The 21094-nt window shown below is 54.5% G+C and overlaps 1 protein-coding gene across 1 annotated transcript in view; it reads right to left on the reverse strand.

The window, feature by feature from the left end:
* Positions 1-1875: 1875 nt before the first annotated feature.
* The window catches only part of LOC136291231 (uncharacterized), a 30525-nt gene continuing 11306 nt past the window's right edge, over positions 1876-21094 (reverse strand). The window contains exons 34-77 of the mRNA XM_066186139.1: positions 20751-21059; positions 20414-20617; positions 20094-20219; positions 19716-19991; positions 19155-19250; positions 18599-18733; positions 16052-16161; positions 14972-15173; positions 14298-14441; positions 13590-13746; positions 13392-13419; positions 13013-13295; positions 12827-12890; positions 12202-12300; positions 11958-12061; positions 11174-11312; positions 10820-11088; positions 10404-10574; positions 9959-10268; positions 9781-9854; positions 9557-9644; positions 9355-9472; positions 9150-9273; positions 8819-8955; positions 8603-8729; positions 8387-8515; positions 8056-8298; positions 7646-7822; positions 7399-7544; positions 7226-7316; positions 6579-6968; positions 6363-6489; positions 6139-6257; positions 5530-5726; positions 5139-5322; positions 4898-5063; positions 4695-4819; positions 4304-4612; positions 4021-4224; positions 3700-3825; positions 3322-3597; positions 2782-2877; positions 2099-2233; positions 1876-2014 (exon numbers count right to left, since the gene is read on the reverse strand). Of these exons, the coding sequence (XP_066042236.1) occupies positions 1994-2014; positions 2099-2233; positions 2782-2877; positions 3322-3597; positions 3700-3825; positions 4021-4224; positions 4304-4612; positions 4695-4819; positions 4898-5063; positions 5139-5322; positions 5530-5726; positions 6139-6257; positions 6363-6489; positions 6579-6968; positions 7226-7316; positions 7399-7544; positions 7646-7822; positions 8056-8298; positions 8387-8515; positions 8603-8729; positions 8819-8955; positions 9150-9273; positions 9355-9472; positions 9557-9644; positions 9781-9854; positions 9959-10268; positions 10404-10574; positions 10820-11088; positions 11174-11312; positions 11958-12061; positions 12202-12300; positions 12827-12890; positions 13013-13295; positions 13392-13419; positions 13590-13746; positions 14298-14441; positions 14972-15173; positions 16052-16161; positions 18599-18733; positions 19155-19250; positions 19716-19991; positions 20094-20219; positions 20414-20617; positions 20751-21059 (7155 nt within the window). The 3' untranslated portion in view covers positions 1876-1993. The remainder of the gene's footprint in view (positions 2015-2098; positions 2234-2781; positions 2878-3321; positions 3598-3699; positions 3826-4020; positions 4225-4303; positions 4613-4694; positions 4820-4897; positions 5064-5138; positions 5323-5529; positions 5727-6138; positions 6258-6362; positions 6490-6578; positions 6969-7225; positions 7317-7398; positions 7545-7645; positions 7823-8055; positions 8299-8386; positions 8516-8602; positions 8730-8818; positions 8956-9149; positions 9274-9354; positions 9473-9556; positions 9645-9780; positions 9855-9958; positions 10269-10403; positions 10575-10819; positions 11089-11173; positions 11313-11957; positions 12062-12201; positions 12301-12826; positions 12891-13012; positions 13296-13391; positions 13420-13589; positions 13747-14297; positions 14442-14971; positions 15174-16051; positions 16162-18598; positions 18734-19154; positions 19251-19715; positions 19992-20093; positions 20220-20413; positions 20618-20750; positions 21060-21094) is intronic.

Below are 21094 nucleotides of genomic sequence, written 5' to 3' on the forward strand. Positions count from 1 at the left end.
TCTGCTGGCACCCTTTTGGGTCCTTGAAATACCCTCTTCTGAGAGATTTCTTTATATTCCTGGAGCTGGCAAGCCACTTCATCCACCAATGCTGCTGCTTCATCTTTCCATGTCTGGGACTCGGAGAACATGGAAGGATGATGGGATATGGTGGGATGGTGAGACTGTGAGGGACATGAAGAAAATGGTTGGGTGATGGAACATGGAGGATGCAGTGAGACATAGAGGAAGGGCTAGAGGGGTGGTGGAATGGAGGGATGATGGCTCTTGAAGATGTTGGGATGTGGAGAGGATGGAAAGATAGTGGGACATGGAGATTGTGGGATGTGTAGAGATGTAGAAGAAATAGAGTGGTAGAGAACATATAGGGATGGTGGGATACAGTGGGACTATGGGCTATGGAGGAGATGGAGGGACAGTGAGAAATGGAGGATAACAAGCTGGAGAAGACAGGGCTGTTGGGCCAAGGGGTAGTGGAACAGTCGATGGAGAGGCCAGACAGATGAAATCATTTGGGACAGAAGGACAGTGGGACATGTGGGGAAATGGAACATGGTGGGTAGTGGGACAGAGCAGTCGGTGGCTAGGGGAACAGTGAGGCCAGGAGCAGCAGAAGCTGCAAGCTCAGGAAGTCCCTGAAGGGCTCACCCAGGCTCTGTGCCACAAGTGGAGGTACCCGGATGCTATCCCCCACCTCCTGAGGACCCTCCCTCTCCAGTCCTGTATGTGCCCCCAGACACATCTCTTCCCACACAGAGACATGGATTGGTATGAGGCAGGTTGAGATACCCTGTGAGGCAGTTTGAGGTTGAGGTACACTCCATGGGTGAAATCATATTGCATTGTGGGGTGGTTTACAACATCCTGTGGGGTGTGCCAGGTCCACATGGGTCGGCAATACACAAAATTTTTAGGGTAGGAAGGAACCTCTGAAGATCATCCAGTCCAACCCACCTGCCAAGGCAGGGTCACCTAGAGAATTTACACAGGAACGTGTCCAGTTGGGTCTTGAATATCTGTGTACAGGGAGAATCCACAACCTCCCTGGGCAGCCTGTTCCTGTGCTCTCCCACCCTCAGTATAAAGTTCTTCCTCATGTTGAGGTGTAACTTTTTGTGGTTTAGTTTATGGCCATTGCTTCTTCTCCAGTCTCTGGACACCGCTGAAAAGTCTGGCACCATCCTCTGGGCACCTGCCTTTGAGATGCATTGATGAGATCCCCTCTGAGTCTTCTCTAGACTTATGCCCAGCTCCCTCAGTCTCCCTGGAGAGATGCTCCAGATCCCAAATCATCTTTGTGGCCTCTGCTGGATCCTCTCCAGCAGCTCCTTGTCTTTCTTGTGTTGAGGAGCCCAGAACTGGAACCACAGTACTGCAGATGTGGTCTCACTATGCCCAAATAGAGGGGGCAGGATCATCTTCTTCGACCTGCTGGTCACACACTTCCCAATGCACCCCAGGACACTACTGGCTCTCCTGGCCCCAAGGACACACTACCGGCTCATAGTCAACTTGTCATTAGCCAAGACCCCTAGGTCCTTCTCCACAGAGATGCTCTCTCATCTGATTCAGCAGTGGCCTCATATTTTACTTTTGCTGCTGATATACCTGCTGAAGCCCTTCTTGTTGTCCTTGTTATCCCTTGGCAGATTCTATTCCAAGGGGACTTTGCCCTTCCTTGCTGCATCCCTGAATACTCTGACAATGCTCCTATAATACTCCCATGTGGCCTGTCCTTTTTTCCACATCCCATAAATTTCTTATTCATAAATTTCAGATTTATGAGAAACTTGTATGGGCTCCATCCATATTACAGGTGCCATACAATGGGGTAACCTCACCCTCCCAACACAAACCCAACCCCACACAAACTGCTGCTGCTGGATGCTTTTTATTGGATGATCAAGGTTAGGGGGGCTAGGGGGAGATGGACACTTGGGAGTCTAAGTGGGACAGCTGCAAGTTCCGGTAGGATACTTGGGGGTCCAGAGCTTCACTCTTCATTGAGTCCCTTCTGATGAAGAATGAGAAAAAGGGGCTGTTGTGGGGCAGCCATGGGGTGGCCCATGAGGCACCTGTGGGCAGGGGAAAGTCCCACCTTGGCTCCAATGTCACGACTCTTGGCCCGCAGTTTGTTGACCTGGGACTCGGCAATGTCAGCCCGCTCCTCTGCCTCATCCAGCTCGTGCTGCGCCTTGCGGAACTTGGCCAGGTTGGTGTTTGCCTGTTCCTCCTGAGGGGGCAGGGACACCAGTGAGGCTCCCACACAGCTCTGTCCGGCCTCCTGCGACCCCATCTGCTTTCCAAACATCTGCCTTTCTTATTGCTGCATCTGGGCTACAATAGAACCACCTGTCTCTTCAGGCATCCCATTTTCGAACCACCCAACCATCTACTCAATAATTCATCCATCCATCCATCCATCCATCCATCCATCCATCCATCCATCCAATCTTCCACCCACATAAACTTCAGGCATTCTGTCCTTCTTTCCATCTACTCAGACTGACTTCCTTCCTTCCTTCCTTCCTTCCTTCCTTCCTTCCTTCCTTCCTTCCTTCCTTCCTTCCTTCCTTCCTTCCCTCCTTCCTTCCCTCCTTCCTTCCCTCCTTCCTTCCCTCCTTCCACTATCATCTCTCAGTCACACCACCCATCCACTCTCCTCACCCTCTGACACCCCACCCCTTGACCACCTCATCTCAAGGTCCCCTGCTACTCCCCACATCCTAAACCCATGCTGTCCCCTCCTGGGGAGTGGTCCCAGGGTCGCCTAATGCTCACCGCCTCCTCTGCCTGTCGTTTGTAGGCCTTGACCTTCAGCTGGAGCTTGTCCACAAGGTCCTGGAGCCGGACCATATTTTTACGGTCCTCTTCCGTCTATAGGGTGAGACACACATGGATCATGACCTGACCCTACCTGTGCTTTGAATCACCACCCAAGCTACGAGGGTCAGGAACCAGTTAATGACATTATTGGGAAGTGGAGCCTCTCTAGATCTGTGGGTGGCCTCAGCTCTGGGAGCAGGACGTGGGATGTCTTCTTGCCCCTGATGAGGTCCCACCTGAGGTTCTGGATCGTGCAAAGACTCCATGGATGGTAGGACACCAAGAAGTGGCCTGGGTGGCTCATGACCCAGACTGTGTTCTGGATCCCACTACAGTATCAGACAGAAATGCAGTGGGTGGTCTAGTATCAAATCTAGACAGCCTGTGTCTCTCTGGCGAGCAGATCAGCCATGTTCTAAGTCACGGACAGCATGAGACATAAGGCCCTGGGACCACAGGGAGAATAGTTGACCTGAGCCAGCCCAGAAGCCCCACCTGGTAGCTCAGCTCCTTGACGCGACGTTCAGACTTGCGGAGACCCTTAATGCTCTCCGCATTCCGCTTCTGCTCAGCCTCCAGCTCATTCTCCAGCTCCCTCACACGAGCCTCCAGCTTCTGCAACTGCTTCTTGCCCCCTTTGAGGGCCAACTGCTCGGCCTCATCCAATCTCATCTGCAGGTCCTTGATGGTCTGCTCCATGTTCTTCTTCATCCGCTCCAGATGGGCACTGGTGTCCTGCTCCTTCTTCAGTTCCTCTGCCATCATGGCTGCCTGCCCGAGGAGAGAAGCAAGCAGAGAAGGAGGACCAAAGCATGCTCTCCATCACCCTCCAGTGGAAGGTATCCTAGATATTGGTCCCACCATGGCACTCACATCAGTGATGGCTTTCTTGGCCTTCTCCTCAGCATTCCTGCACTCCTGAATGGCCTCTTCCACCTCTGTCTGCAGCTGGGAGATGTCGGCCTCCATCTTCTTCTTCTGGTTGATGAGGCTGGTGTTCTAGAGTTAGAAGAGAGGATCTTAGGAAGTGTCTGCTGACCCTTCCTTCTTCAACCTCCCAGTACTTAATGCCACCCTACTCCCTGCCAACTTTGCAGGCTTAAAGGATCTGGCGATCTTTACAACTCAACCCATTAGAAGCCTACACCCATGGATGGAGGTGACCTCTCTCTTTGAAGGTATGTGAGGTCTCACCTGTGAGTGGAGAAGCTGGACCCTCTCGCTCGCCTCAATCAGCTCCTGCTCAGCCAACTTGCGGGCCCTCTCAGTCTGTTCCACCACTGCCTGCAACTCCTCCAGCTCTGACTGGAGGAGGTTGTTTCTCCTCTCCACAATGGCGATATTCTCCTTCAGGTCCTCATTGGCTCTTACCACATCATCTAGCTGCAGCTGGGTGTCCTGTTGGGATAAATTGGATGGACATAAGCCAGAAGCTCCAAGGGGCTAGGAGGACCTTCTTAGAGGTGGGTGATCCCACCTTGAGGTGAGCCTGGGCTCCTTTCAGGTGAGACTGAGCTTCAGCAGCCACGCGGTTGGCATGGCTGAGCTGAATCTCCATCTCATTGAGGTCACCCTCCATCTTCTTCTTCAGCCTCAGGGCCTCGTTGCGGCTCCGGGTCTCAGCATCCAGAGAGGTCTGCAGTGAGTCCACCACCCGCAGGTGGTTGCGCTTGGCCTGCTCCATCTCCTCATCTTTCTCAGCCAGCTTGCGCTCATAGTCTGCCTTGACCTGGTTGAACTCCAGCTGGGCCCTCAGGATCTTTCCCTCCTCATGCTCCAGAGAGGCCTGGTGGAGACAGAGAGAAAGTAGAGGGCCACAGAGTAGACTAGGACAAATTAGGGCCTCATGGGGATGTAATTTGGGTCACCTCAGCCTCCTCCAGTGCAGCTTGGAGCTCCAGTTTTTCGGCATCCAGCTGCTTCCGGACCTTCTCCAGTTCATGGATGGTCTTGTGGCTGCCACCCAGCTGCTCCGTGAGGTCCGAGATCTCCTCTGCTCGGATAAGATCTCATCAGACTTGGTGGAAGGTGATGGAGAACAAGGTGGGCGGTGGGAGTACCATGGTCTCACCTTGGAGGTTCTTATTCTCCCTTTTGAAGGTCTCCAGGTGCTCAAGTGACTCCTCATAGGCATTCTTCAGCTTGAAGAGCTCAGTGCTGAGGGACCTGGCCTCTTTCTGTGAAGCCTCCAGCTCCATCTGTGACTCTTCAAACTTCTGCTTCCATTCAGACAAAATCTGGAACAAAGCAAGGGATCACCTTCTGTCCCCATGTCTCCCATCTGCTCCTGTCTCAGCACTCTGTTCTCCTACCTTGTCAAAGTTTCTCTGCTTCTTGTCCAATGCAGCAGCTGCTGCATTTGATCTCTCTACATCTGCCATCAGGTCCTCAATCTCGTTCTGCAGCCGGTGCTTGGTCTTCTCCAGGGAGGAACACTTGGCATTGACTGCCTCCACTGCTTCCTCAGCCTCCTGCAGCCGCTGGGCCAGCTTCTTCCTGCCATGGAAGAAAACCTGGCTGTGATGAACCATGGACCCATGGACCAAGTGGGCCAATTCAGACCCTATTCTACCTATTGATTGGCTGAGGCTCTGGATCTCTACCATCTCCACATTCCTATACCTTCTCCAGATTCTTCTATAGTGGAAGGGTCTCCACTCTTCCCTATCCCATAGAAGCTCCCTTCATGGAGAGATTACTCACTTGGCCTCCTCCAGCTCCTCAGTGCGCTGAATGGCATCTGTCTCATACTTGGTCCTCCACTGTGCCACCTCAGAGTTGGCCTTGGAGAGCGAGCGCTGGAGCTCAGCCTTGGCCTCTGTCTCCTCCTCATACTGCTCCCTCAGAAGGTCACAGTCATGCCGGGCTGACTGGAGGGCATGAGCCAGTGCATTCTTGGCCTGGGAGAGGGAGAAAAGTTGAAGGTGAACTTGTACTATGTGTAGGTCCTCAAACTCAGTAAGCACTCGTATTTCTCAGCCAAACCTTCTTTAGGTCATCCCAACCAAATTCAGCACATCTAGACCCAGTGAGATCTAAACATGAGTATCTATAATCTGGCCCAGTTTGACTTCCCCTCATCCAATGCCACCCAACCGCCCATAGGCCAGCCCAGCTGCTTCAGAACTGACCTGCTCAGCCCAACCTCTCAGCTGTTAGACCAATGCAACCCAACTCAACCACTCTTAGATGCAACCACCCCACTGAACTGGCCTGAACTTGACTTCCATTTGGTGCTACCACCATGAGGGTGAAGGACACCTTGTCTTCTAGTCCTCCTGGAGACCCTATCAGCCATCCCACAAATCTCACCTTCATCTCCTCCTCCAGCTGCCTCTTCAAGTCCTCCATCTGCTGGGTGTATGACTGCTTGCCCCTAGTTAATTGAGAGACAAGGGCCTCCTTTTCCTCCAGCTGGCGGGACAGCTCTCCTGCAGAGGTAGGACAGGTTTTCAACAGTGTGTCAGGGATTGAAGATGTGGGGCAGGGGCTGAGGATGTGGGGTGAGGAGGGGTACACAAGGTTAGAGTTCCCACCATTCTCAGTCTGGAGCTTGGCCCGTTGGGTGCTAGTGTCATTGAGGACTCGTTGTGTCTCTTCCAGCTTGGCCCGGTGTTCAGCTGCCTGGTCCTCCATGGTGCGAGAGATCTTCTCCATGCCCACCTGGGAGGAGGAAAGTATGGAGGGAAGGAATGAAGCAGGAGAATGATGCTCATGGTGGAGATAAGATGGCCACTGTGGCCTCCTTCTACCTTGGCCTTTATCAGTTGCTCCATGTTGGAGCTGAGGTCATCCAGCTCCAGCTTGAGGTCGCTCTTCTCCTTCTCCAGCTTCTGCTTGACACGCTGTAAGTTGTCGATCTGCTCGCTGAGCTCGGCCACACTGTCGGCGTGCTTCTTGCGCAGCGCAGCGGCCGTGGCCTCATGCTGCAGTGTGGCCTCCTCCAGATCCCGACGCATCTTCTGGAACTCTGCCTCCCGCTTCTTGTTGAGCTCGATCTGCACTGAAGTGACACCACCTGCCTCCTCCAGCCGCTCACTGATCTCCTCCAGCTCCCGTGACAGGTCTGAGCGCAGCTTTTCCACCTTGGCTCTGCCTGTCCGCTCTGCTTCCAACTCCTCCTCCAGCTCCTCAATCCGTGCCTGCACTCCAGAGATAGCTGCTGTCAGCAGACTTGGCTCCACCCAACTCCTCCATTCAGCTCAACCAATTGAGCTGGAGACTTTTCAACCCAACTAGCCCAAATAAGCTGCAAACTCATCCACTCATCCTAGACACCTGAACATTTGTTAGTCAACTAGAAACTTCTAAACTCAGCCTATCCAGAGAGAGACTCTTCACCTTAACCCAACCAGCTGGAGTCTCTCCAGCCCAAATAAGCAGAGAATAGACCCCTCACCTGCAGCTCTTTCAGCTTCTTCTGGAGCTGAAGAGCCAGAGCCTGCTCATCCTCAACCTTGCTGTTCTGCTGGTTGATCTCAAACTCTTTCCTGCAAATGAAAGCAGTTAGCCGTGAGGCCCCTGCCCTTGCCCCCTCACCAGTTTAGACTGGGGAAAGAGGCCCATCTTTACTTCTTGAGCTTCTCCTCCAGCTGCTGCTTGTCATTCTCCAGGTCCATGATGTTCTCCTGGGTCAGCTTCAAGTCACCTTCCAGCTTCCTTTTGGCTCGTTCCAGGTCCATCCGGACCTTCTTCTCCTGTTCCAGGGAGCCTTCAAGCTGCGTGAAAACATGGAAATGGGGGAAACCCTCAGTTTTCCATCATATCTGCCCCAGAAAGCTGCTCAGCACTACCCATGATGGGACCAGACCACACTCACATCATCCACTTGCTGTTCCATCTTGAGTTTGGCCTTTGTTAGAGTGTTGACTTTGTCTTCCTCTGCCTGCAGGTCATCCAGAGTCTGCTGGTGAGATTCTTGCAGGGCCTTCTTTTCCTTTGTTAGCTTGGCAATGGTTTCATCCAGCCCGGCCATCTCCTCTGTGAGGTTCTTGACCTGAAGGAGGAGAAACACTAGGCCTCCAGCTTAGTACCAGAGGTAGAACAAAGCTGGGTGACGCTGCTGTCGTCCTTGGCCAATGAGACCGCTGCAGTGGTAGAGAACCCAAAGGATGTTGAGTGTTCATGTAGCCCAGATCAACTAGCCTTGAATCTCCTCAACCCAACACAATCAGATTGTGTTGACCCAAATCCCCACAACTTAAGGTCAAGGCCTCTCTCCACCCTCACCTTGTTCTCAGTGGCATGTTTCTCCTTCTCCACCTTGGCCAGAGTCAGCTCTAGATCATCAATATCCTTTTTCAGCTCTGAACACTCATCCTCCAGCTTCCTCTTCCTAGCTGTCAGCTCTGCATTCATCTCTTCCTCATCCTCCAGTCTCTCTGTCAGCTCCTTCACCTTGGCCTCCAGCTGGATCTTGTTCTTGATCAGCTGGTCGCAGCGCTCCTCAGCATCATTGAGGTTGTCCTGCTCCTGTATTGGAGTGGTACATGAAGTTGGGTGGCCCTGGAGGAGTGCTGGTCACCCCCCTGACATGGTTTTGGAGGGCAGTCTCACTCACGGCCTGCACTTGGAGCTGAAGGTCATTCTTCTCCTGCAGCATGGAGACCATCTTCTCCTCCAGCTCCTTGCGCCGGGTCTCTGACTTCTCCAGGGCCTCCTTCAGCCGCCCAAACTCTTCTTTCATGTTCTAAAGCAAAGCCCAGGAAACCAGTAGCGACATCCAATCCCTTCCACCCAAGGATCCCAAGCGGCCTGCCTCATCCTCTTCTCCTACCTGCATCTCCTTTTCTGTCTCAGCACTCTTCAACAAGGGCTTGATCTTAAAGTAGAGCTTCATCCAAGGCCAATTCTTCACCCCCATGAAGGCCCTGATGTTCCACTGGATCACCAGCAGTGAGTCCCTAGAATGGTAACACAGATGCCACTACACCACAAACCTGGTGACCCACCAGAGGTCCCTTCTCAAGGAGAAAGACCCTTCCCCTCTCACCGGCGCTCCAGGATCTTCTTGAACTCAATGCGCATGAGCTGCCCTCGGGCCTGAGCTTGGATGCGGGTGATGATGCGGGAGAGGCGCTCATCCCGCATCTCCTCCAAAAGTCCCAGCAGCCCAGCCTTGAAGAAGACCTGACAGAGAACGAGGCAAGTGAGAGGGTGAATTGGTTGGCAAGGTTCGTAGACAGATGGATGGGTTGATGGGTTGTTGGGAGAATGAAGTGATGGCTGGGGGTGTGGATAGGCAGATGGACACATCAGTGGTGACCATGGGGTTCACATGACCCCATGGGTGGTAGTACCATGGAGAGACCATTTGCCCTTACTTTGGTGTGTCCAAATTTGTACTGATTGTGGTCAATGTCAATGGATCCCAGGAGCTTCTCAGCGCCCTTGCGGCTGTCAATGAACTGCCCCTCAGGGATGGCAGCAGGGTTCAGGATGCGGTACCTGGTAACCAGAGAGGACACCAAAACCCTGAGGTCAGCCTCAGCTGGGTTGTCCACAACCTCCCCATATCTCTGTGCCTACCGTTGGCGGAAGTCTCCATAGAGGATGCGATTGGGGAAGCCCTTGCGGCAGATGCGGATGCCCTCTAGGACTCCATTGCAGCGGAGCTGATGCATTACCAGGGGATTGTCCATCACACCTGACAGTGGGTTAGAGGGATGATGTCAGCCACACGCCACACCCACCACCCTTTTCCCTGCCCTCAGCCCTGCCCTTTGCACACCTGGCTCCTTCCGCTCATTGGGGATGATGCAGCGGACAAAGTGAGGGTGAGTGGTCTTGAGGTTGGCCATCAGCTTGTTGAGGTTCTCCTGTTGAGGAGGGAGGAGGGAAGAAGCTGACTAATGAGAGAGCAAGAAAGGGTCTGTGGGACTGAAGGGGTGATCCACTATTCAGGAGGTTGTCCTCCCACTGCCCCACACTGGGTCCACTATGTAGGTCCCTCACCCGATGCAGGGCTGAGACAGTCTGAAAGGAGGAACCTTTCTTCTTGGCTCCTTTCCCCTTCCCTCCATCACCACCTGGAGAGAAGAGGGATAGGGTGACACAGGAAAGAGGATAACTGGTGGACAGTAGTCTTCCCCATCAACTCATCTCTCCTTCACCCCACCATCCATTCACCCACCAGCATCTGCCCCAGCGTAATTGGAGAAGAGGTTGGCCAAGAGCTTCAGGGCTGATTTCTGATAGAGTCCCACCACTGTCTCATTGAGAGGGTCCTTGTTCTTCTCCAGCCACCCAATGATGTTGTAGTCCACCGTGCCAGCATAGTGGACAAGAGAGAAATGGGCCTCTGGCTTCCCCTTGACATTACGTGGCTTCCCAAAGTTGGCTGACTTGCCCAGGTGATTATCAAAGAGCTTGGCCTTGAAGGTCATGTCCGAGGCTTTGGGAAACATGCACTCCTCCTCCAGGATGGACATGATCCCCATGGGCTAGGAAGAAAAGTGGTGGTGGAGCACCAAGCACAACCCAGCTGACCAACTTTGGGGTCTCTGGCAGGCTCCACCTGAAAGGGCCCTTCCCCAGCAGTCCCTTCAGCCCCCACGAGACCCTAGGGGACATGGTACCTTCTCAATGAGGTCAATGCAGGCCTGGAGGTCCATGCCAAAGTCAATGAACTCCCACTCAATGCCCTCCTTCTTGTATTCTTCCTGCTCCAGCACGAACATGTGGTGGTTGAAAAACTGCTGCAGCTTCTCGTTAGTGAAGTTAATGCAGAGCTGCTCAAAGCTGTTGAACTGGGGAAAGAGAGAGGAGATGGCCAGGGGGGTTAACTGGATCAACTCAACACCCAACTGGGTGAATAGAATGCCCAGTAGTCTCAATGAGGTCAACTCAACACCCAACAGGATCAACACAAGGCCCAAAGAGGTCAAGTTTCCAGAAGAGGTCAACATGAAGCTTTAGAAGATCATCTCAACACCCAACTGGATCAACTCAACTCCCAAGAGGACAAATACCCTGCCACCCTCTCAGTCCTCACATCAAAGATCTCAAATCCAGCGATGTCCAGCACACCAATGAAGTACTGCCTTGGCTGCTTGGTGTCCAGAGAGTTGTTGATCCTCACCACCATCCAGTTGAACATCTTCTCATATACAGCCTTGGCCAAGGCCCCAATGGAGTAGTACACCTGCTGGACATTCTGCCCCTTGGTGACATATTCATTGCCCACCTTCACCCGGGGGTGACACAACCCCTTGAGAAGGTCAGCTGAGTTCAACCCCATCAAGTAGGCTGACTTGTCAGCATCTGCAGAGCATCAAGAACAAGACATGCTGTCAGATTCCACCTAACCTGGTGACTCCAAGACCTATGTCATCCTGTACCCACTCACCTTCAGTACCATCTGGTTCTGCCTGTTCTTCCCGTTGCTTCTGCTTGAACTTCATGTTGCCAAAGTGCATGATGGCACCCGTCAGCTTGTAGACACCAGCCTTCTCCTCAGCCGTGAAGCCCAGGACATCAAAAGCGCTCTGGGTGATAGGTGGAGGGGGATGGGAGAGGGCCTTGCCACCATCTGTGGCCATGGCTCTCTGCTGACCACCGTTTGTGTCCCTCTGCCCTTCTGGCTCATCAACTCCTCCATCCATTCTGCAGATTCATTCACCCATAGACTCATCCATTATGGATTCATCCATCCATCCATCTATCGAATAGCCATAGATCGATCTGTCCATCCATCCATGGATCCATCCAGGTGAAGCCTACATCCATCCATCCATTCACCTATCCATAGACTCTTCTAACCATCCAGCCAGCCATCCATCCATGGACTCATCCTTTCACCATTAACTCCATTCATGCATCCGTGGACTCATCCATCTGTTTGAGGACTTGTTCACCCATGGACAGATCTGTCCACCTAAATACTCTCCTCACCTGTTTTTATCTCCACCCACAACCTCCTCCACTCCCTGCCTCCTGTCCTACCTTCTGTCCCTCATCCCACATCATCCCACTCCACTAACCCACCATCTTCCAACCCTTCCTAACCTCCATCTCTCATCCCTATGTTCCTCCTTTCCTCCACCCATCCATATTCTACTATTAAACCATCCATCTGGCACTTCACCTTCAATTCATCATGGGGATGTTCACCTGCCCACCCCACCACTTACGTCAGTTGCCAACAGCTCTTCAGAGTCATCGATGGAGGCCACAGTCACCTCTCCTTGGGAGACATAACTGTAGTCATAGGGGTTGTTCGTGATGAGAAGCATCTCTGCTCCATGGGCCCAGGATAGAGAGAAAAACTGAGCATTTGCACTGGCTAAACAGCCCAAAATCATCCTCAATTGCCCCAGGAAGGAGCAGAGAATTGGAGGAGAGGAAGTGGAAGACAATGCCAAGCACCCTACTCACCCAGCAGCTCTGGCTTCTTGTTGGAGAGGATCTGGTAAAAGATGTGGTAGTTCCTCTCAGCCTTCAGCTGGAAAATGACACGGGACTTCTCCAGGAGGTCTGAGGTAGGTATGGAGAGAAGGAGGATGGAGGTTGGGGTGAGAAGATGGATTGAGATATGGAGAGATGGATGGTAGTATGAGGAGATGGAAAAGGAGGGGTATCTGGATGGTGGGATGAGGAGGTGGAGGGAAGAGAGAAAAATGGAAGGTCAGATGGATAGTGGGGTGAGACGATGGATCTATCAACCATGATGGCAGATGAAGGGATGGACATGAGTGGAGGTGAGGCAGGCAAGGAGGGAGGGAGGCAGACACAAGAAGATGAAGGGACAAAGAATTGGAGATGAAGGGTCAGGTGGATGGTGGGACAAGGAGATGAAGAGGTGACTGGATGGAGGGAGGAAGGAAGACATGTATGGATGAATGGAGCTCCTGGGTGGATGGATGAAGTTCATGTGTGGATGGAGGAGTCCATACATGGATGAGTCCTAGGATGGATGAACAAATCCATCTATAGATAAGTCCATGGATGGATGGATGCTGCACTACAAGACATCCTCTCATTGGGCTCTCAACCCACTTACAGGTCTCAATGTCAGCTGATGCCAACTTCCCCGTGGCCCCAAAATGGATTCGGATGAACTTCCCCTAGGAAAGCAGTGGCAGGAGGTGGAGGTGGCTGCCTTCATGCAGCAGATCCCACACCATAGACCCTGTCCCACAAACTGCCCCACAAACCCTTCCTCATAGAACTGACATCCAACACTCACAAATCGCGATGAGTTGTCATTGCGGAGGGTCTTGGCATTGCCGAAGGCCTCCAAGGCAGGGTTGGCCTGGATGATCTGGTCCTCCAGGGTGCCCTGGATGAGGTGGAACAATTCTGCGTGTGGACACCACTGGGGTACACTCTCTGCCAAGGATATATGGACTGAGGCACTCACCTTGCTGCTATTGGTCACCTCCTTCTTGCGGTCACCAATGGCAGCAATGCTGGCAAAATATTGGATGACCCTCTTGGTGTTGACTGTCTTCCCTGCCCCGGATTCTCCACTGGAGGAGCAACAGTGAGATATTGGGTAACATCCTGGTGGGTTCTTCATCCCACCCCACTGCTATGAGGTAGGGCTGGACAAAGCAGGGCCTTACGTGATGAGGATGGACTGGTTCTCTCGATCTGCCAAGAAAAGGGAGGAGAGTCAGGTGGGATGAAGTTGGGAAACATACTTGGGGTCTTGGGGTTGAGGCTGAGGTTCTCCATCCTCCCAGATGAGAACCAGTTCTAAGTCAGGAGCCATTTTTTGGAGTGGTGTTTTCTAGTTTGAGGTCCTCACGGGACATCCTTACCTGTCAGCATGTTCTGGTAGGCATTGTCAGAGATGGAGAAGATGTGGGGTGGAGCTTCACTCCGCTTCTTTCCCCGGTAGGCAGCCACCACCTCAGCATTGTAGACAGGCAACCACTTGTAGGGGTTGACAGTCACACAGAAGAGCCCTGAGTAAGTCTGGAGAAAAGGGCAGGTGGGTCAGAGTCAGGAGGTGCCACTCCACCAGGTGGGGACATCCTAGGTCTAGGTGGCCCAAGAGATGTGATGATGGGATGTCCTGATTTCTGCTGTCCGAAAAGGGGCTGGAGGAGGGACATCTCGGGTCTGAATGGCCCACAACATGCAGAGATGGGACATCTCATGTGCCAGTGGCCCAAGGGGTCTGGGGATGGGAGATATTATGAAATGACATCTTGGATTTGGGTGGTCAAAGGGGTCAGGGGATGCAACATCTCAGGTCTTGGTGGCTAAGACAGTCTAGAAATGGTAAATCTTGGGTCTGGGTGGCCCAGGGGAGCTGGAGAAGGGCCACTAGTTTCTAAGTGTCCCAAAGTCCTTGAAAAAGCCACATCAGGTTTTAGGTGGCCATAGACTCTCTGGAAGGCCCATCTGGTTCTAGGTATCCCAAGAGCTTTAAGGAAGGGTCACTAAATTACATCCACCCCACAGGCTGTGGGGAAGGCGCCGCCTACTTCCCAGGTGCTCCAGGGGCTTGTGGGAAAGCTCACATAGATCAGCCAAGAGGCATAGCGCTCCTTGAGGTTGTAGAGGACGGCAGGCTCATGGAGGAAGGTCAGCATTGCCATGTCCTCGATCTTGTCAAATTTGGGGGGATTCTGCTGGTGAATGTCAGCTTCCTTCACCGTCACCGTCTAGGGGGAATGGGGAGACATGGGGGTGGGGGTTGGGAGGTGTCCATGGCTTGTGGGGTGGGGGTGGGGGGGGGGGGCGGCTCATGGGGTAGGGGAAGATCCATTGGTAGGATTTCTTCCATGGATTGGGAGGGGTCTCCTACGGGTTGGGGGGTACACCCCATGGGTTGGGAGTCTTCAATGCATCAGGGCCCCCACCACTATCAGCCTGGTTTCCCCCTCCTCCATTTGCTCCCCACCCCAAACCTTCAACCCCCCTCCCTCCTTTAACCTCTCCCCCATTAATTTCATCCCATTAATCCTTCCCTCCTTGACTCTTCACCTCCCTACTTCCCACCAACCCTTCACCCCCCATGATCCCCAACCCCCGCCTTCTTTCCTCCACCAGTCACCCCCTATGCCCCCACCTGCCAACAACCCTTCCCCTCCTTAACCCTTCCCTCCAATACCCCCTCACCCCCATTAATCCTTTGCCCCACATGGCCCCTTGCCCCCCTCCCCTCACCCACCCCTATCCCCCAGTTGCCCACCTCTCCCAGCTCAGTCTGGACGGTGGCCTCCCCCCCTTGCCGCGCCGTCACCCGTCCCCGAACGAACTCCTCCCGGGGGTGGGGGACGAAGCACTCGCTGCGCGGGTCGAAGGGTCTGGTCTGCGCTGCCAGCCGCTCCCGCTCCCCTGGCCGCAGGAAGGGGGCTGCTGCCCCCAGGGCTGCCAGCACTGCGTCCGCCATCCTGCCCCACACAGGCAGGGACCCTACATCACCTGGGGGGCTGTGAAGCTGTGGCCACAGGGTCTCACCCCTTGTTCCATGGCCCCACACAACCCCGTTGGCCAGAGCCCCTTGCCATGTATGGGCCCCTATAGCCACGCCCAGACCCCTATGGCTGTGGCAGACACTAGAGCCAGACACGGAGCTTTGTAGCTCTGCACAGCCCCATGCATAGGTCCCTATAGATGTGCAGGGAGCCCTATAGTCCTCTGCACGCCCACGCAGTCATGCACTGCCCCTTGCACAGACTCCTGCAGTGATTCAGGGACTCCCTGCAGGGACCCCTATAGCCATTAAAGGACCCCTAATAGTGATGTACAGGACCTCATAGCTGTGTATGGCCCCATGAACAGAATCCTATAGCCATTCATGACCCCATGTATTGAGCCCAATACAGTGCACACACCCCCTATAGCTCTAGGCAGACCCCTATAGTCACGCAGGGACCCCAATATCCATGCACAGCCCCGTGCACAGACTCCTGTACTGATGCAGGCACCTCCACAACCAGGGATCACCAACCCCTGGAGTGATGCATGGACCCCTGCAACACAAAGACCCCTATAGCTATGCACAGACCCCCATAGTAATTCAGGCATGCCTACAGTGATGCACGGAGATCCGTAGCAGTGCAGGGACCCCTATAGCAATGCAGGGGACCTTAGAGTCCTGCACAGCCCCACATGTAGACCTCCATAGCAAAGTATGGATCCCCTGTAGTGATGTGCAGACCCTATAGGATCACATACACCCTATAGCAGTATAGCCACACCACACCCCACCACACCCCACCCCCCCCGAAGCACTCATCCCCACGCTGCCGCGCAGCATCGTTCTCACCTGGAGTCTGTGGATCTAGAAGGTAAGATGAAGGGAGCTGGAAGGACATGCGGAGGGTGAGTAGGGCTACACCCCATACCCCCTATAGACCCTCTTTGCCCCATAGACCCCTTTATGCCCCATAAACCCCTTTATGCCCCATAGCCCTGCTTGTGCCACATAGGCCCCCTGGGTGCCCCACAGACCATCAGTGTCCCCTAGATTGCTGTGCCCTCATAGATCTCTTTCCCCCACAGTGCCCCTCAGTGCTTCTTAGGTCCTCTGTGCCTCATAACCCCATGTGTACCCCACAGGTCCCCACACTCCAGAGAACCCCTATGTGTCCCATAGGCCCCCTGTTCCCCATATCCCCCACAGATTCCTGTGCCCCATAGATCCTCATATGCCCCATAACCCTCCTGTGCATCCCATAGCCCCCATATCGTCCCTCAACCCTTCATATCCACATCCCACATTCCCACTATGCCCCCACCCTCTCCCTCTCTGCCCCAGGCCAACACCTATGCCAGCCCCGCAGCCCCAAGGCCTTTATAGACCATCATGGGATGGGAAGGGGAGGAGCATTCCTGGGGAGGGGGTGGCTGATAAGGGAGAAGGAGGGGGGCACCTCCCCCCCCCGCTTCACCAGCCACAAGGTGGCATCTCTCCCGTGACCCTGGCATTCAGGACCCACATATTCACCCCACATGATGATCTATGGGGCAGAGCTATAGGGCCGAGCAAGGGCTGTCCAGACCCTTTGTAGGGGTAGGATGTGGGGTGGGCTGGGGGCCCTGGATGCCTGGGTCTCTTGTGTAGGAGGTGTCCATGGAGTCCAAAGGTCTGGATCCCTTGTGTGTGGGGGCGGGGGGAAACTAGGGAGCCCAGGCGCCAAGGTCCCTTGTGTGTGGGGGTGTTCTATGGGGACCAGGGTGCTTTCGTGGGGTTTGTGAGGATTCTGTGGGTCTCATATGCCTGGGTTTCTTGTGTGTGTGAAATCTCTGGAGCCCAGATGCCTGGGTTCTTTGTGCTAGGAGGGATCTATGGGGCTAGGACTCCAGGGATCCTTGTGAAGGGGGTGCCTGTGGGGCCTGGATGCCTCGGTCCCTGGCCAATGTCCTGTCACCCGTGGGGTGGTGACAGCTCTACTCTGCCAGGTCTATATTGGGACACGGCCGGACAGTGGAGGGGAGATTGTTATCTCGTCCCCAGTGAGGCGCCGTGGGGCCGGCAGAGGTCTGAGGGACGGGGGGGGGTCTGGCAGCAGTCCCCGAACACCGTGTCCACTTTGTCATCAAGGAGGTGACAAGTGTTCCTGCGAGGTGACACATTCCCGCGGGCGGGGAGGTCCCCACCTCCCCATTGTGCCCCATAGATCCCTCCCCCCTGCCCCACAGACCGTCTCCTCTCCCCCACAGAGCCCTTATAGAGCCCCATAACTGCTCCATGGAGCCACAGAGAATCTCCACGGATCCCCATAGAGTCTTTTTAGAGCCCCATAGATTCCACAAAAAGCCCCATAGAGATATTACCCCACCCTTCCTCGGCCCGGGTTTGGCGGGGGAGGGGAGCCGCCCGGACGCCGGGTCCCCTGGGGTCCATCATGCGGCGCCGCCAGGACCGGGAGGGATGGGGCGACAGATGGACGGGGGAAGGGAGGGTGAGGGGGGAAGCAGGGAGGGATAGGCACGAGACAGAGGGACAGTGGGATGCAGAGAACATGCAGGGACCAGGGGGACGTGGAGGAGGTAGAAGGGCTATGAGAGATGGAGGACACAGGGCTGGTGGGCCAAGAGGTGGTGGGGTGATGAATGGAAAGTCCAGAGCAATGGAGGGATGTGGGACAGAATGTCAGTAGGGCATGGGGTGTTGTGGGACATGGTGTGCAGTGGGATGGAACAGCCGATGACTAGGGGAGCACTGGGGCCAGCACAGAGGGACCCCAGCACCTGCAGCAGGAGAAGGTGCAACCTCAGGAGCCACGACATGTCCAAGGGGTCCACTCAGGCTCTGCCCCATATGTGGGGGGCCCAGATGCTGCCCCCCACCTCCAGGGGTCCCTCCCTCCCCACCCCCACATCTTCCCGAGACGTGTCTCTACCCTCACATGGATCTAGGTTGGTGTGGAGCATGTTGAGGTTACAGAACACCATGGAGCAGATAGATATACACTGTAGGGCAGCTCAAGGTTGAGCTTATGGTTCACATCACATTGCACTGTGGGTCTGGTTGCATCATGCTGTGGGGCACACTGTGCTGCACATTGATTGGTGATCTTGTGTGGTCTACAGGCATTGTGTGGGTGCCATGCCGTGGGGAACCCCCAGCATCCCCACACAAACACAGCCCCACAAAAACTGCTGCTGCTGGATGCTTTTTATTGGCTGACCAAGGCTAGGGGGCTGGGAGTAGGGGTGGGCCACTTGGAGGTCCAGGGGATATTGTTGGGGGTCCAGAGCTTCACTCTTCATGGAGGCCCTTCTGACAGAGAATGAGAAAAAGGGACTGTGAGCATGAGGAAGCTGTGGGGCAGACATAGGGCAGCTGTAGGGCAGGGGAAAGTCCCACCTTGGCTCCAATGTCACGGCTCTTGGCCCGCAGTTTGTTGACCTGGGACTCGGCAATGTCAGCCCGCTCCTCTGCCTCATCCAGCTCGTGCTGCGCCTTGCGGAACTTGGCCAGGTTGGAGTTGGCCTGTTCCTCCTGAGGTGCAGGGACACCAGTGAGGCTCCCACACAGCTCTGTCTGGCCTCTTGCCACCCTGCCAGCTGTACCACCATCCTATCTTCTTATTGCTCCATCTGGACCCACCTGTCCTTCCAGACATCCCATCTTCCAGCCACCCAATCATCTACTCAACAAACCATCCATCTAACATTCCATCCATCCATCCATCCATCCATCCATCCATCCATCCATCCATCCATCCTTCCCACAACCATCTCTACATCGCACCACCCACTCATTTTCCCCACTTTCTTTTTACCTACTCTCCTCAGGCCCTGACACCCCACCCCTTGACCACCCCAAGGCCCCTTGCTACTCCCCACATCCTCTCCCACACCCTAATCCCACACTGTCCCCTCCTGAAGGGTGGTCCCACAGATGTCCCTTCAGTGCTCACCGCCTCCTCTGCCTGTCGTTTGTAGGCCTTGACCTTCATTTGGAGCTTGTCCACAAGGTCCTGGAGACGGACCAGGTTCTTGCGGTCCTCTTCCGTCTGTGGGGTGAGACACATGTGGGTCGGAACATGACCCTGCCTGTGCTTTGAATCACTACCAGAGCAGTGAGGGTCAGGAGATAGTTAATGATGTTCTTGGGACAGTTATTTGTGTTTTTGGAGCTTCTCTAGATCTGTGGGTGGCCTCAACTGTGGGGCAGAAAGTGGGTTGTCTCTCTGTTTAAAGGTATCATCTTGCCCCTGATGAGGTCCCACCTGAGGTTCTGGATCATGCAAAGACTCCACGGATGCTGGGACACCAAGAGGTGGCCTGGGTGGCTCATGACCCAGACTGTGTTCTGGATCCTACTACAGTATCAGACAGAAATGCAGTGGGTGGTCCAGTTTACCTGTGTCTCTCTGGCCAGTAGTCAGCCATGTTCTAAGTCATGTACAAAATGAGACACAAGGGTCTGGGGCCACAGGAAGAGTGGATGACCTCCAGCACCATCTCAGGCAACCCACCTGGTAGCTCAGCTCCTTGACGCGACGTTCAGACTTGCGGAGACCCTTGACACTCTCAGCATGGCGCTTCTGCTCAGCCTCCAGCTCATTCTCCAGCTCCCTCACACGAGCCTCCAGCTTCTGCAACTGCTTCTTGCCCCCTTTGAGGGCCAACTGCTCGGCCTCATCCAATCTCATCTGCAGGTCCTTGATGGTCTGCTCCATGTTCTTCTTCATCCGCTCCAGATGGGCACTGGTGTCCTGCTCCTTCTTCAGCTCCTCTGCCATCATGGCTGCCTGCCCGAGGAGAGAAGCAAGCAGAGAAGGAGGACCAAAGCATGCTCTCCATCACCCTCCAGTGGAAGGTATCCTAGATGTTGGTCCCACCATGGCACTCACATCAGTGATGGCTTTCTTGGCCTTCTCCTCAGCATTCCTGCACTCCTGAATGGCCTCTTCCACCTCTGTCTGCAGCTGGGAGATGTCGGCCTCCATCTTCTTCTTCTGGTTGATGAGGCTGGTGTTCTAGAGTTAGAAGAGAGGATCTTAGGAAGTGTCTGCTGACCCTTCCTTCTTCAACCTCCCAGTACTTAATGCCACCCTACTCCCTGCCAACTTTGCAGGCTTAAAGGATCTGGAGATCTTTACAACTCAACCCTTAGAAGCCCACATCCATGGATGGAGGTGACCTCTCTCTTTGAAGGTATGTGAGGTCTCACCTGTGAGTGGAGAAGCTGGACCCTCTCGCTCGCCTCAATCAGCTCCTGCTCAGCCAACTTGCGGGCCCTCTCAGTCTGTTCCACCACTGCCCGCAGCTCCTCCAGCTCTGACTGAAGGAGGTTATTTCTCCTCTCCACAATGGCGATATTCTCCTTCAGGTCCTCATTGACCCGTACCATGTCATCCAGCTGCAGCTGGGTGTCCTACAAGGCGGCATGTGGGAAGAGGGTGAAAGGGGATGGTGGGGAAGCATTTCAAGTCTACCTTTCTTCCACTCTGGGGTGGTGGGACCTGCTACGTCTCAACATGCTTAGGGGACAGAGATCTGATGGGTACCTTGAGGTAGCCCTGCAATGTCTTGACTTGCTTCTGAGCCTCAGCAGCCACGCGGTTGGCATGGCTGAGCTGAATCTCCATCTCATTGAGGTCACCCTCCATCTTCTTCTTCAGCCTCAGGGCCTCGTTGCGGCTCCGGGTCTCAGCATCCAGAGAGGTCTGCAGTGAGTCCACCACCCGCAGATGGTTGCGCTTGGCCTGCTCCATCTCCTCATCCTTCTCAGCCAGCTTGCGCTCATAGTCTGCCTTGACCTGGTTGAACTCCAGCTGGGCCCTCAGGATCTTTCCCTCCTCATGCTCCAGAGAGGCCTGGTGGAGACAGAGAGAAAGTAGAGGGCCACAGA

Source organism: Chamaea fasciata, unplaced genomic scaffold, assembly GCF_029207755.1.
Source record: "Chamaea fasciata isolate MVZ Bird 193981 ecotype frontalis unplaced genomic scaffold, bChaFas1.0.hap1 SCAF_1, whole genome shotgun sequence".
Lineage (NCBI taxonomy): Eukaryota > Metazoa > Chordata > Aves > Passeriformes > Sylviidae > Chamaea > Chamaea fasciata.